The sequence below is a fragment of the Lepidochelys kempii genome, chromosome 2, assembly GCF_965140285.1.
Source record: "Lepidochelys kempii isolate rLepKem1 chromosome 2, rLepKem1.hap1, whole genome shotgun sequence".
Lineage (NCBI taxonomy): Eukaryota > Metazoa > Chordata > Testudines > Cheloniidae > Lepidochelys > Lepidochelys kempii.
In genome coordinates, this window is record NC_136381.1 from 33,382,795 (window position 1) to 33,396,023 (window position 13,229).

General features: G+C 42.2%; 1 protein-coding gene across 1 annotated transcript in view; it reads left to right on the forward strand.

Annotated features, from left to right (window-relative positions):
• RSPO2 (R-spondin 2) overlaps positions 1-13,229 on the forward strand; it is a 102,177-nt gene that overhangs the window by 18,350 nt on the left and 70,598 nt on the right. The window contains exon 3 of the mRNA XM_073329352.2: positions 2,967-3,155. Within this exon, the coding sequence (XP_073185453.1) occupies positions 2,967-3,155 (189 nt within the window). The remainder of the gene's footprint in view (positions 1-2,966; positions 3,156-13,229) is intronic.

Genomic DNA, 13,229 nt, shown 5'->3' on the forward strand with positions numbered 1-13,229 from the left:
ACTCCTGCTGGCTGAGTTCATACTGAGCAGGAAATTTTAACTCCGCCTTTATTCAGTTTTTTCTGAAGCCCTCTTCTCTTTTCCATGTCACATGTGTAGAGGGCAGGATGGGAGCAGAGAGAGGATTTGTATTTCCAGTTTCTGGTCCTTGCTGGGTGGCCCTAATAGTGCTGCTAATCCCAGTGTTTTCTCTCTGCCTCTCCCCTGTATCCCCACACTGTTGGAAGGAAAAATAGGAGCACATGAAACCTGGTGGGGGTTACTCCTTGTGAGGCCCAACAGCCAAGAGGAAAAATACATGCGCTTCCACATCCACACACACAGGGCACATGGGGTAGAATTAAAGGACAGAGATAGGGAACCTGAATTCACCTCACCACCTCCCAGTGTTTGAATCGCTCCCATATGCAAAAGTATGGTGAGTACTAATTGCAGATTCTGTAAAAGCTACTGAACTGAATTCCTGCCATGGCTTTGGTTTACTTCAGAAAAGGAGCGACTCCCAGTTTAAAGCATATAAAGTTTAAAGTTTATAAAACTGAGACAGCGTTGCTGACTCTGAGTGAGTCTCATGATATTTGATATTTTTGTTAAAGTTCCAACTCGTAATGTGAGGCGCTGTCTCCTGATAGCCTAGTGGTCAGGGCAGGCCTGGGCTGAGGGTAGCGCTGGGACTGAGATTCGAGGACAGGCTGGGGTCAGAACCAGTATCATAGTCTGTAGGCAAGCCAGAAGTAGTACTGTAGCCAAAGCCGAGCTGCAGGCCAGAGGTTGAAGCTGGGTGGTTAGAAACCAAATCAGTACTGTAGCTGGAGTCCAGATACAGGCCAAAGCTGGGTGGTCAGAGTCCCATGAGGTCAGGAGGTGGAGGCAAGGCCTGGAGCAAGGTCAGAGCAGGGCAAGGACAAGACTGGAACAGGGCTTGGGCAAGGCTGGGACAGCAGCAGGCTGAGAGAATCTGATACACAGGGAGACAGCAAGAGAGTTCCTGGACAGGTAATGCTAGTGTACAGACTGCTGTACAGCTCTGACTGGGCTGGGAAAATATCAGAGCCTGGGGGGTCATCTGACCCAGGCTCCACTCAGGGATAGATTGCTGCCACATGCTTGATGGCTGAGTCACTGCAGGCACTGGGAAAGGTAAGTCAGTACAGCTGGGTTTTTGCTGCATATCTGCATGCTCACTGCAGTTCTGTTGGAGGGGGATCCATTGAGGCTTTGGGGATGGGTAGCAATGGGCCTGCCTTTACTAAAGGCCCTCCCCTGCAGCATCAGAGGGAGGGGGAACCAGACCCAGGCATCAACTAATGACTAGGGACAACAAAAGAAAAAACAGGGATGGGAGTGAAGGTCACAGGGATAAAATCTGGGATCCAAAGGGGAACACTGAGCAGAGAACCTCGGACAGTACTCACTGCTTCTCCAGGGAGTCAGTGGACACAGCCCAGAGGAACTTTGCCTGGAGATGTGACTTGAAAAGGGATCAGAAATAGGCTCCCAGTTGCAACCCTCTCCTGCCCCTGCATCCAGCTTCCGCTTCCTGGTATGATAGAGGACCACCTTGGCCAGCACTAGGAGGAGGTTGACGAGGAGGTCTCATGACTTCATAGAACCACAGATGGGGAGTGTATAGATCAAGATGTGTGGGGAAAAGTGCAGCCAGAACTTAAGGTTTTGGAGGCGCTGGACGAAGGGCTTCTCCAGTCTGATGTACCCTATATAAATGCACCAGTGTCTTCCTCTCACTGCAGAAGGGGCAGGTGTCAGGGGAGGTGGTGAACCATTCCAGGTATACATTTGTGCTCACAGCTTCATGAAGGAGCCACCAACTAATATCCCCAGCAGGCCGTGGGATCAGAGTGGAATACTTACCCTCCAGTTGGTGTCAGGGTGGAACATGAGGGCAAGAAAATGCAGGATGTGGCGCACTAGTACATACAGATGTTTCCTGGGGGTGATTCAGAGGCAGATCAGCTGCATGTTGTGCAGCTGGTTCAGGTGGTATGTCAGGGGTGGCTGGGGAGGCTTGCAGGGCAGGGGCCTGATGGTGGGGTCCGGAGGGCCAGGTGCAGGTGGGCAATAAGGCTGCCCTCACCTCCTGGAGCACACGATAGGGAACACAAGGGTGGTGAGTCCCATGCACTGGCTGAGCACTATGGAGTCCACCCAGTCCCTTCAATCATGGTCTAGGAGATCTCTGATCCTGGTGGCACTAGCCAGGACCAACCTCCGGTGCACCGAGGGGGATTCCACCACCTGCACACCAAACAGGATGTTGTGGAGCAGGGGCTCTGCAAAGAAGTCCTCCTCCTCAGCAGCTGCCATAGACCTGTCATGGATCTGTTGGAGAGGCAGCTGAGTGAGCAGCCCTGGTTTGGTTGTGGATTTGCCTCACATCTGGAATCATGTCATGTGATGTTTTCATTTTTATAAAAACTGAGCCTTTACGTGAACAACACTCTCAGAATATGCCCACCAATCAAAGTTTCAAAAGACCATTCTTTTTGGTACAAAAACTACTTTGTACACTGCTTGAGTAGAAGACACAGATTGTAACTTCTGGATGAAACATTTTTAGTTTCAAAGGATAGACAACCTAAAAATACAAGCTAGAATCTTCTGGATACAATAGTGTCAAATATAAAACAGGCACCATTTGATGAGAGAATTGTTACAAAACCATGAAAATAATGAAAGTCATGAAGAGGGAATTGTTACAGAGAATCTGTGGTTGGGTAGTTGTTGTCTGTGTCAGTTTTTAGGATAATTCAGGTTTCTGATACAATTACCTTGTAAAAACTGCAAACTAAAATCATAAACTGAGATTTCACCGAACAATAAATTTTACAAGCAATAACTTCTAATTTAATACTCTTGCTAGTTAGAGTTGCCATGTATTGTGAAAGAAAGACACAGATACAGACGCGGATACAGACACTAATTTATGACCTGTTTTGCTTTATCAGAAGGCTGTGAAGTGGGTCCATGGAGTGAATGGGGAACTTGCAGCAGAAATAACAAAACCTGTGGATTTAAATGGGGTCTGGAAACAAGAACAAGGCAAATTGTGAAAAAGCCGGCAAAGGACACAATACCTTGCCCAACCATTGCAGAGTCCAGAAGATGTAAAATGGCTGTGAGGCACTGTCCAGGAGGTAAGAACACTCCCCCCTAAACAATTTTTTGAGCTTTTTCTAATTTAAGTCCCATTTATAACTGGGAAAACAAAGCTATATAGTCCAAGCAAGAGAGAAAATGGTGCCCTTATTCTCCCTTGTGCAGTTATGCATGGGTAAAAAGGCAGTAGAACCACACTACTGCACACAGAGCCAGTCCACTGGGGAGTGGGGGGCAGGAGGGGGGACAATGCATAGTGGCACTTTTTCTTCTCCCCCTACACTCCTACCTATCTCATCCTAATGGTTTAAAATTTCTCTCTCTCAATGCAGCGTCTTCATTTATTGTATGTACAACACATACAATATGTTTATGTGCTGGGTAAAAATGTTCAGCCCTTTAAACCACATTAAACAAAACTACTAGCTACCCTACGTCTTTTTTAAAAAGACAAGGCATACTGAATAAGTCAAGCATTATTGCTTAGATTTAGCTAATTTTATCTTTTACCACTTTCATTTATAGATTGTTAACCTAGTAAACCATAAAACTCAATATGTTGGATCTATGGATGATGACAGTGCTTTATGTGATCCAAATTTTGAATAGCTGGAAATACATATACTACTTGCAACTCTACTTTGTTTGCAAATTTAAGCGCTATTCTTACACAAAGTGAAAACATGGGAATTTTAATCCTTGTTTACAGAGAGGAAATGTGAGGCAAATCATTTTTACTTTTAATATAACGAATCAGCAATATTTGACTAGATTAATAGCCAATGAATATTGTTGTCACATCAATACAATATTTTATACCAATATACCTGTTTATCATGTGGTTAAAAACTTGTCAGCCTATAGTGTTCATTCAAAACCACTAAAGTTTTGTTTACAAAACTAGCAGCAGAACACTCTCTCCTTTGAAAAATAATTCGATACCATTTTGTCAGCAATTTAAATGTAGCCCAAACAAGAAGCTACCATACAGACTCCTGGTACTGCTTTAAAATTAGTTGTACTACACTTTAACATACATCCAGTATTAATCTTTTTTATTATTTATGTGTTTATTTACAATTTGTAAAGCCCTGCTCTTGTTTCAGAGTTGGGCTTTCCATTTTCCATGACTTTTTCAAGGGTAATTAGCTGACACATTAAGAAAGGGGAAAACTTTGTCTGAATATCAGGAAAAAAAACATCGTGGGAGTAAGATCTGTTATGGTGTGGAAGAATTGCCCAAAGGGAGTGATGAGAGCCCTGCCTCCTGAGACATTTAAACTAAACAGGGGGAAAACCCCACTAGAAAATGCACTGGGAGAGCAGTCCTGCATTGATGGATATTTGTGGGGGGAAGAGAGGAGGCAGGCAGGAAAGGCAGAATCGGAGGTTGAATTGGGCTGATTCATGGTAGCTCAGTGAGCTGGTATTTTTTCCAGGAGGCTACCATCTTGTGCCCCAGAGTCTATTCTTGCTAAATCTTTAGTGCTCCTCAATAACTTTCAGAATGCAAACAACATGTAAACCAATGTAATCATGTTTGCTTCCGTTTGCTGACAGTCTGAACTGATAGCTGATATATGTAAATTGGCCTGTTGATTTCAGTAGTGTGCTAATTCTGCAGCCCAAAAGTGATAATGATGAGATCTGATTTGTTAACTGTTTTTCTGCTGGTACAAAATAAAGGAAGGGGATTATCACATTATGAAGATCTATACAATGTACTTTGAATTACTTCTTGTTTTGAGGCCTTCTTTTGGTGTTTCTGGTGCATGGAGGTTAGTTTATGGGGTGGAGTTTGGGAGAATACCAGATTTTTTTTTTTCTCCAGTTCAAACTCTAGATAGGACAGATACAACCATATAGGTTTCCACCCCAACCCCTTCCCCCTTGTGATTTGAGACACATGGGTGAAGTTGTGTATTCAAACAGGAATTCATGCATGTAATGGCCAGTTATGCAGGGGTGCTGGAACAATTTGTATAGTGGAGGTGCTGAGAACCATTGAACCAAACTGTGAACCCTGGATATGATGGAAAGCACTTCAAGCCCCAGGGGTGCGGCAGTTCCATCACCTTTGCAGTTATGTTGAGAGTTCCCTGAAAATGGATTTTTACAGGTGATTTTCAGTTGAAGTCCTGATAATTTGCTTCACAGAATCTGCTATTGGCCCACAGTATTCATGTGGGTGCTTCAGTGCAGAAGCAACACTGTTTCAGAAATGTTTAATATCTAGGGTCTATAATTCTTATCTGTCTGAGTTTTAAAAGAAGGGGAAAAACCTTGTCTACCCATCCAGCCCATGGATTAGACCCTTCATCTCCTCTGTGTGACAGGAATCCTGAGGCAGGAGCTGACCCAGTACCCTGTCACTCAAATCCCCACTAATAAAGGTTAATTGGGACCTAAATAGAGGATCAATTAACAGGTGGAGCCACAGTTGAATGGCTAATTAGAGGGAGAAGCAGCCCCAGCAGCTAGGAGCAGATAAATAGAGAGGAAGGAAGCCCTAGAAGGGGGTAGAGACCCTGAAGGAAGGCAGAGCTGGTTGCCGCCGCCGCCGCCGCCGCCATCTTTCCCCCAGAAGTAAGAGGGGGAGCTGGCTGGGATGTGTAAATATGTAGACAGCACTACAAGCAATGGCCTGCTAGAACAGTATAATAAAGCACAATGATGATGGAAGTGGCCTGGAGTGAGCGTGGTCTGTATCTAAGGCAAGAAAGACTCACAGAGGACCCCCTATGGCACTGTTTTAATTGTAAGGCAGCTATGGTAAACCTTCTCATATTGAGTCAAGAAATGCACGGGTCATGCCCAAGTTAAGTTCTTTGACCATATATTGAAGATTTTATTCACTAGGTCAGTGGTTCTAAACCTTTCCAGATTACTGTACCCCTGAAGCCTGTGCCCCACCACGCAGAGCTGAAACATGTAACTTAGCTTTGTGGAGCCTCCTGTGGTGTGGCTGCCACCCCCTAATGCCAGACCTGCCCATGTGACCTCCCCTCCCAGGTTGCAACCCCCAGGTTGAAAAACATTGATCTGGATGAGTTGGTGAACCCCCTGGAAGACTTCTGCGTGCCCCAAGGGCTACACATACCCCTTGGTTGAGAACCCCCCACTAGATGACCAAGAAAATATGTTGTAGGCAAATGCAAGAGTTCCATTCAGTGTGGAAGGCCTGCAGTATTGACTGTAGTTGTGGAACGCTACTATTGCCAAGCATCTTATAGCTACTCAATATAGCAGCTATCTCTTGGCGTCCCACTTCATGGAGATTCCTGCTTGTCTTTCCGGAGTCTCAGGATTAAGGGCTCATCCTGAATAGTTTTGTACAGAGTACTTATGATAAGCAAATCCTGGTGTGTGATCCTATAGAACTCTGGACACCATTTAAAGGTACCCTCTCTCTCAAGAGACATTGGCTGGAAGAAGGTGGCCTTTTCTCTGTCCAATATGAGTTCAGCTCCAAAGCTGAAGCTGACTCTTTGCTGTATCTTTTATATTTTAACTGTTTGCACAATAGCGGTCTCAGCGTTTGTCTACATGGCAAGTTACTGTGCAGCAAGTCAGGGTGTGAAACTATAGTGCATGAGCTTGCTGCACAATAATGTCCCATTTAGACATTGCTGCATCACACTGAAAGTCCCAGAGTGGGCATACTGTACCTTCAAGTAGTAATATGCTAAGCTTCACTATGGACTTTTGCTGAGCTGCAGCAGTGTTCACATGGAACTTTACTGAGTGGTAGGCTGGTCCACCGTAGATTCACACCCTGGCTTGTCGTGCAGTAACTTGCCATGGAGATAAGTCCTAAGATATATGTATAAGTATAAGTATAAGTAGGGGCATAGCGAGCAGATCGAGGGACGTGATCGTTCCCCTCTATTCGACATTGGTGAGGCCTCATCTGGAGTACTGTGTCCAGTTTTGGGCCCCACACTTCAAGAAGGATGTGGATAAATTGGAGAGAGTCCAGCGAAGGGCAACAAAAATGATTAGGGGACTGGAACACATGAGTTATGAGGAGAGGCTGAGGGAGCTGGGATTGTTTAGCCTGCAGAAGAGAAGAATGAGGGGGGATTTGATAGCTGCTTTCAACTACCTGAAAGGGGGTTCCAAAGAGGATGGCTCTAGACTGTTCTCAATGGTAGCAGATGACAGAACGAGGAGTAATGGTCTCAAGTTGCAGTGGGGGAGGTTTAGATTGGATATTAGGAAAAACTTTTTCACTAAGAGGGTGGTGAAACACTGGAATGCGTTACCTAGGGAGGTGGTAGAATCTCCTTCCTTAGAGGTTTTTAAGGTCAGGCTTGACAAAGCCCTGGCTGGGATTATTTAACTGGGAATTGGTCCTGCTTTGAGCAGGGGGTTGGACTAGATGACCTTCTGGGGTCCCTTCCAACCCTGATATTCTATGATTCTATGATATCATTATTTGATCATATTTTAGTATGTTAAATGATTGGTCACCAGAAATGTTTAGTTCAATTGTAATATTTTGGGAAGCAAGAAATCGAGTACAATCTGGCTTGGAGAGAATAGAGTCAGTGCTCTTTACAAATATGGCATTGTCCTAATATTACATGTTCTGAGTTTTTAACTTGGGAAAATAAAGGAAACTGTAAGGGAAATAATATTTAGTGACTTTAAGAATCATAATCTCTGTAAATATCTGTTAAGAGGGTATGGTAATAAAACTTTTCTTCTAATGTTCTGAGTGTATATACTCACAGCAACATGTGGGATATGTATTAGATTATATAACTAAAGATGATTGCAGATTGTGATGAATTAAACTGAACAGGAAATAAGGATATTTTTGGTGGAATAGGGTCAAGTAAATGTGCTTTTGACATATGTTTTCTATTTCTGTACATTTAGTTTACATTTCAGTTACTATTTATGTGGTCTGCATTGTACTTGATAACTTCAGAAGCATTTTTTTTTCTGATTTCATAGATCCTTGCAGGAGAAGGAGTAGAGTTGCATTTACCTTCCATATTATTTGCTTCAGTTCCATATTTATGATGGACTGAGATGTTACCCATCTGTCTGTATGGCTGTGCATCACATATAACTTCTGAAGAGGAACCCTTCATCTCTTCCTCAGTGCTTGCAGATATAGCCTGGGCTGCAAGTAAAAGATGGTTTCACATAGGGCCTCAGTTCTTTCCTGCTTTAAAGTAGGGTGACACACTAATGACTTCAAACAGGTTACCTGACAATATTTTGATTGTCAGTTCTATAGATTAAACTATTATTTCCAATTGGAAATGTCACGTTTGTATTCTGCTAAATGTTATATATATTACCCTGTTGCATTGGTGTAACATGTCTCATAGGATCACAGGAGTTACAGATGGAAAAGACTATTTAGTTTATCCAGTCCATCCTCCTGCCAATGCCAAGCTGTTGTCTACAGTAAACTTTTTAGTGTTTCATCTAGTCTAATTATTAAGGGTCCCAAGTGCTGTGACTTGCATAGATCCCTAGCCAGAAATATTTGGAAGTTCTCTCTCAAATTCAGCATAAATGTTCCCTTTCATCTCATTAGTCATACTTCTGTCCCCTGTGTACCTCTGTAAATTATTATTCTCCTTAATGTTTACACCCTCCATCTATTTGTAAACTGTTCTCACATCCCCCATTAATCATTGCTTGGCAAGCTATACATCCCTGGCCCTTTTAATCTTTCATTGTAAGTCAGTCCCTCCAGCCTTTGAACATGTTTGTTCTTCTCAGAACTCCCTCCAGTTTGTCTGTATCATTATAGAAACAATGATTGCCATTTTGTGACTAATTATTTTGTAAGCGAGAAAGGAGGTGGGCCCAAGAGATGAGTGTCACATTAAACTCCTGAGCTTCAAGGGGAAAAGTCCTAAGTTTGAAGGGGAAGGGAGTTGTCTCTGTGACACAGATGTATAACTGGAGGGAGGAGGACTTCAAATTCTGTGCTGTTTGAGTTGGATTTTGGAAATTGGTTTTCCAGTACTCTTAAATTTCTCTGCAGCACTAGGAGCAGAGACTTCCTATCTATCAGGAACTGAAGGAACAGCAGGGTAAAGCTTCAGTTATTGCCTCTGTCCCTGTGTCAGTTAACTCCAACTGCTAACCATTGGGGAAACTTTTCTGTAAAATTTTAAAATGAAAAAGTAAATATTTATTTTGTTGGACATGTTATATTTAGAAAGCAAATGCTCATCTCTCCTAACATAATTTCAAAAAGTGTGTTAAAGGAGACACTTACATGCACTTTTATTCTGAAAAGCATCAGAAGGCCGCTGTGTATTCAACAACTTTGTGCCCTGGGTATATTCAGAGATCTGTTCCCTGTCTTTGGTAATTAAAGTACATTTGAACTGTTTATTTTACCTCTTGTTAACCCTACTAAGTGAGACCAAGCTGGATTCTGTTCCTCCATCATCATCCACAAAATAATTCAGTAAGTTCCAAGCTTTCTCACCTGTGCAAACATACTGAAGGCAAGGGTACTGCACCGGTGGCACCGAGGGCAGAATTTCAAAGACAATGGGATAGTATGGTTATAACTTGAGGGTATCTGGGCTGCAGAACCTTCGTTATTGACTGTGACGCATTAGGAGGTAAAAACTTGACTTTCAAAGCTCAGATTGCATTTTCACAGCTGATAGGAAAAAAGTCGCTTGTAAAGTCGCATGCTTTATATGGCAAGTATCAAGAACTAACAAACAGACCATTCATGATTCTATGTTTACAAAGGTAATTTTCAGAGGAGAACTATATATTGGTGTCTGTGAAGATACTGTCTCTATATTTAACAGCTTCTAATTATCCTACAATAATAATATGTCTTATAGAAACATTTCTTCCATGAGTACAAATCTAGATGTCTTTGTTTTCATATTTGCAGTAATATTTTATGTGGGAAAGTTTGTGGTAAAATAATTTGACTTCCACTCAACAAATTAGTCATGGGTAGAGCTGGTCAGATTTTTTTTCCATAGAAAATTTCAATGCGAAAAATGGAAAATTAATTTTCTTTGAAAAATTTCCAGGAAGTTGACTTCATCAAAAATTGGAAGTGTTCCATTGGGCAAATCCAAATGAAATATTTCAGTTTGTTGAACCAAACAAGGGTTTTGTTTCAGGGCAGTTTGACATTAATCTGTCTACCTGAACTTCTGCGGTTCCTCCTAGGAATTGTATTTCTTGTGTCTCATGCCCCCATTCTCTCATAAGGACTGCCCTCCTTTTTGGGACTACGTCACCCATTATTCACCACAGTCTCCCTTGTTGCTGACTCACTGCAGTGCATCATGGCTGTGGTGCATCGTAAGAGATTTAATCTAGGCCAGTGAGCCCCAGGCACATAGAGTGGAACAGAATTCTGAGGCACCAGAACTACGTCTGTCATGAGGCACTGGCAGTTCAGGAGAACACAGTTCAATGTTGAACTGAGCAGAAATGAAACATTTCAATTCAGGAAAGTCAGATCGCTTAGTTTCAATTGAAAACATCAACATGAAATGTTTTGTCAAATCCATTTTCTTTCAATAATAGTTTATGGAAATTTTTTTGATCAGCCCTATTCAGAAGTGTCTTTAAATGATATTGATAAAAAGATAACTGGCTGCTTAGCTGATTTAGAGTTAAATACCTTTCCAGCTACTCTGGAACCTTGAGAGCTAATGGTCTTTGGATGTCATCCAGTATCAGATTTTTTCTTGGGAAGAAAACATTTTGACAGGATTAACAACCTCAGCTAAACAGGGCTATAGCTCTGGCTATAACAGAGCTCCCAGGTGGTTCTGTTCTGGCTACATCATGAAATAAGAGTTCTGATGTGTCTTTGCCAACAGATGACTGAGTGTAACCGAAGCCCAACCGTTTCTCAGATGGCAGAGTATATATGATGATTAAAGTTTAATACATGCAGATAAGGCATTTTATTGTGGTTTCGTTACTTAACATGTAAAATTAGCAATTTTTAAAGGTTTACTATTTACCTTATTCTAAAATCAGATATTTAGAATAAAATATTGCTGTTTAAGTATATTTTATCAGGACAGCTGTAACAAATGTTTGGAAACTTCTGTAACGTGTTCAGCCACATTTTGATTATTTGGGTGGTTAGTTCTTAAGGAGAAATAGTTAGTAGCATTTATTTAACTCACATTATTGGAATGTGGAATTGCTGCTTTAGGTTCACTTTTCAGTTAAATATGTTCCTGTTATTTAGGAAAATAGTTTCAAAATGCCGTGTGGGTTTCAACAGTTTTGTAGTATGGATCTGCACCTTCCTAGGTAGAGACAGAGTTACATCAAGGAAAAAAAAGTTACATCAAATGTTAATTGTACATCAACACTTACTGTTACCCCAAGAACACACTCAAGGATCCCAGAGTAGCCTTCCTGTTGCTTACTTCTGGGTTCCCAAGATGTTGATCTATTAATCTGTTCCTGCAAGGTGAAATGAGGGGGCTGCCTGAGTAGAATTGCCAGGGTTTACCAAGGATTTCCCTATGTCCTTCAGGAAACTCTGATGAAGTGAGCTGTAGCTCATGAAAGCTTATGCTCAAATAAATTTGTTAGTCTCTAAGGTGCCACAAGTACTCCTTTTTGCGAATACAGACTAACACGGCTGCTACTCTGAAACCAGAACAGACTAGATCTGTTCACCCTGGGAGGACATGGATACAGCCATCTGCTCAAAGGACTGACACAAATGCAGTACTTTTCCAAAACAAAGTATTTTCTTTATTTAGTGTAACCAACCTTTCCTAATACAATTAATCTAAGCCTAAATTAAAATATAAATCCCTTAGCACAGGTATACAAATTAAACTACCCAAGACCATAGTGTCATAGGTGGAATGGCTTAAGGGATTATATTCTGCAGATATCAATCCTATGCAGGACACTGACAGCAATCTTAGTAAACTCTAAACTTTATATATAGTAATATAAACATACACACCACAAACACTCATTTTTATTATCCAAAGCATACACATTCATTAACCCTATCACCATGGGTTCTCAAACTTCACTGCACCGCGATCCCCTTCTGACAACAACGATTACATAACCCCAGGAGGATGGACTGAAGCCTGAGCCTGCCCACGCCGTGCTGCCCAAGGAGGGTGGGCCAAAGCAGAAGCCCCATGGCTTCAGCCCCAGTTGGGGGGGACCTGTAAACTGAGCTACAGGGCCGTGGAGCTCAGGCTTTGGCCCTGGATGGTAGGACTTGGGCTTTGGCCCGAGGCCCCAGCAAGTCTAACCACCAGCTCTAGTGACCCCATTAAAACGGGGTTGTGACCCACCTTCGAGTCCCAACCCACAGTTTGAGAACCATTGTTCTATACTATAGATAACATGTTTGCTCTCTGTAGGCTTCTCTTTGCTCTGTCTTAAGGATCCTTCTACTCTGCCTCAGCAGCATTGCTGCTGTCAACCTGCAGTTGCTTCTGCTGCTACTTCTGATTCCTTTGCTCTTTTAGGTTTCTTCTGGTTCTCCTGCTTCTGACTTGACTGACTTTTGCGTGCTTGCTCTCTGTCTTTTATACAATTTTTGGCCTGTTCTGATTGGCTTGTTTGCCAATCCTAGTATTAGCATACCTGTTGTCCAATCACCTTCAGACCCTCTCTGATTGGTCTATGAGTATGGACCAATCATAAATGCTAAGTCTAACTGTCAAACAAAGACTTAGTGTTATGGGATGTTTACTACTGTGGTTTGGGGACTCTCACCTAGTTTTGGACTGAGCATGTCTGACTGACCCCCTCGCTTCAGTTTTGGAGTGACTTTTACCTAACCTCAGTCCTTACTCTCCCTCCCAACACACCAGCCATAGGCCAAACTGCTTGAAATTGCCAATTCACTGTCCTTGGCTATGTGCCAACATTGTACGCACACTTAAATTACCAAACTTTTAAACTATAACCCATCACCTTATTTCTTTTAGCATATGCTTAATTGTTAACTTATGTACTGTAATGTCACAGTCTACTGCTGCCACTCCATTTTTTTTTTTTTTTACTAATTTTAGTTAATTTTATTTCAGTTCTTCCCCTATTTTCAGTTAATGGTGGAAGAGCAATGTTTTCAGTACTGTGCTTAAGAAACAAAA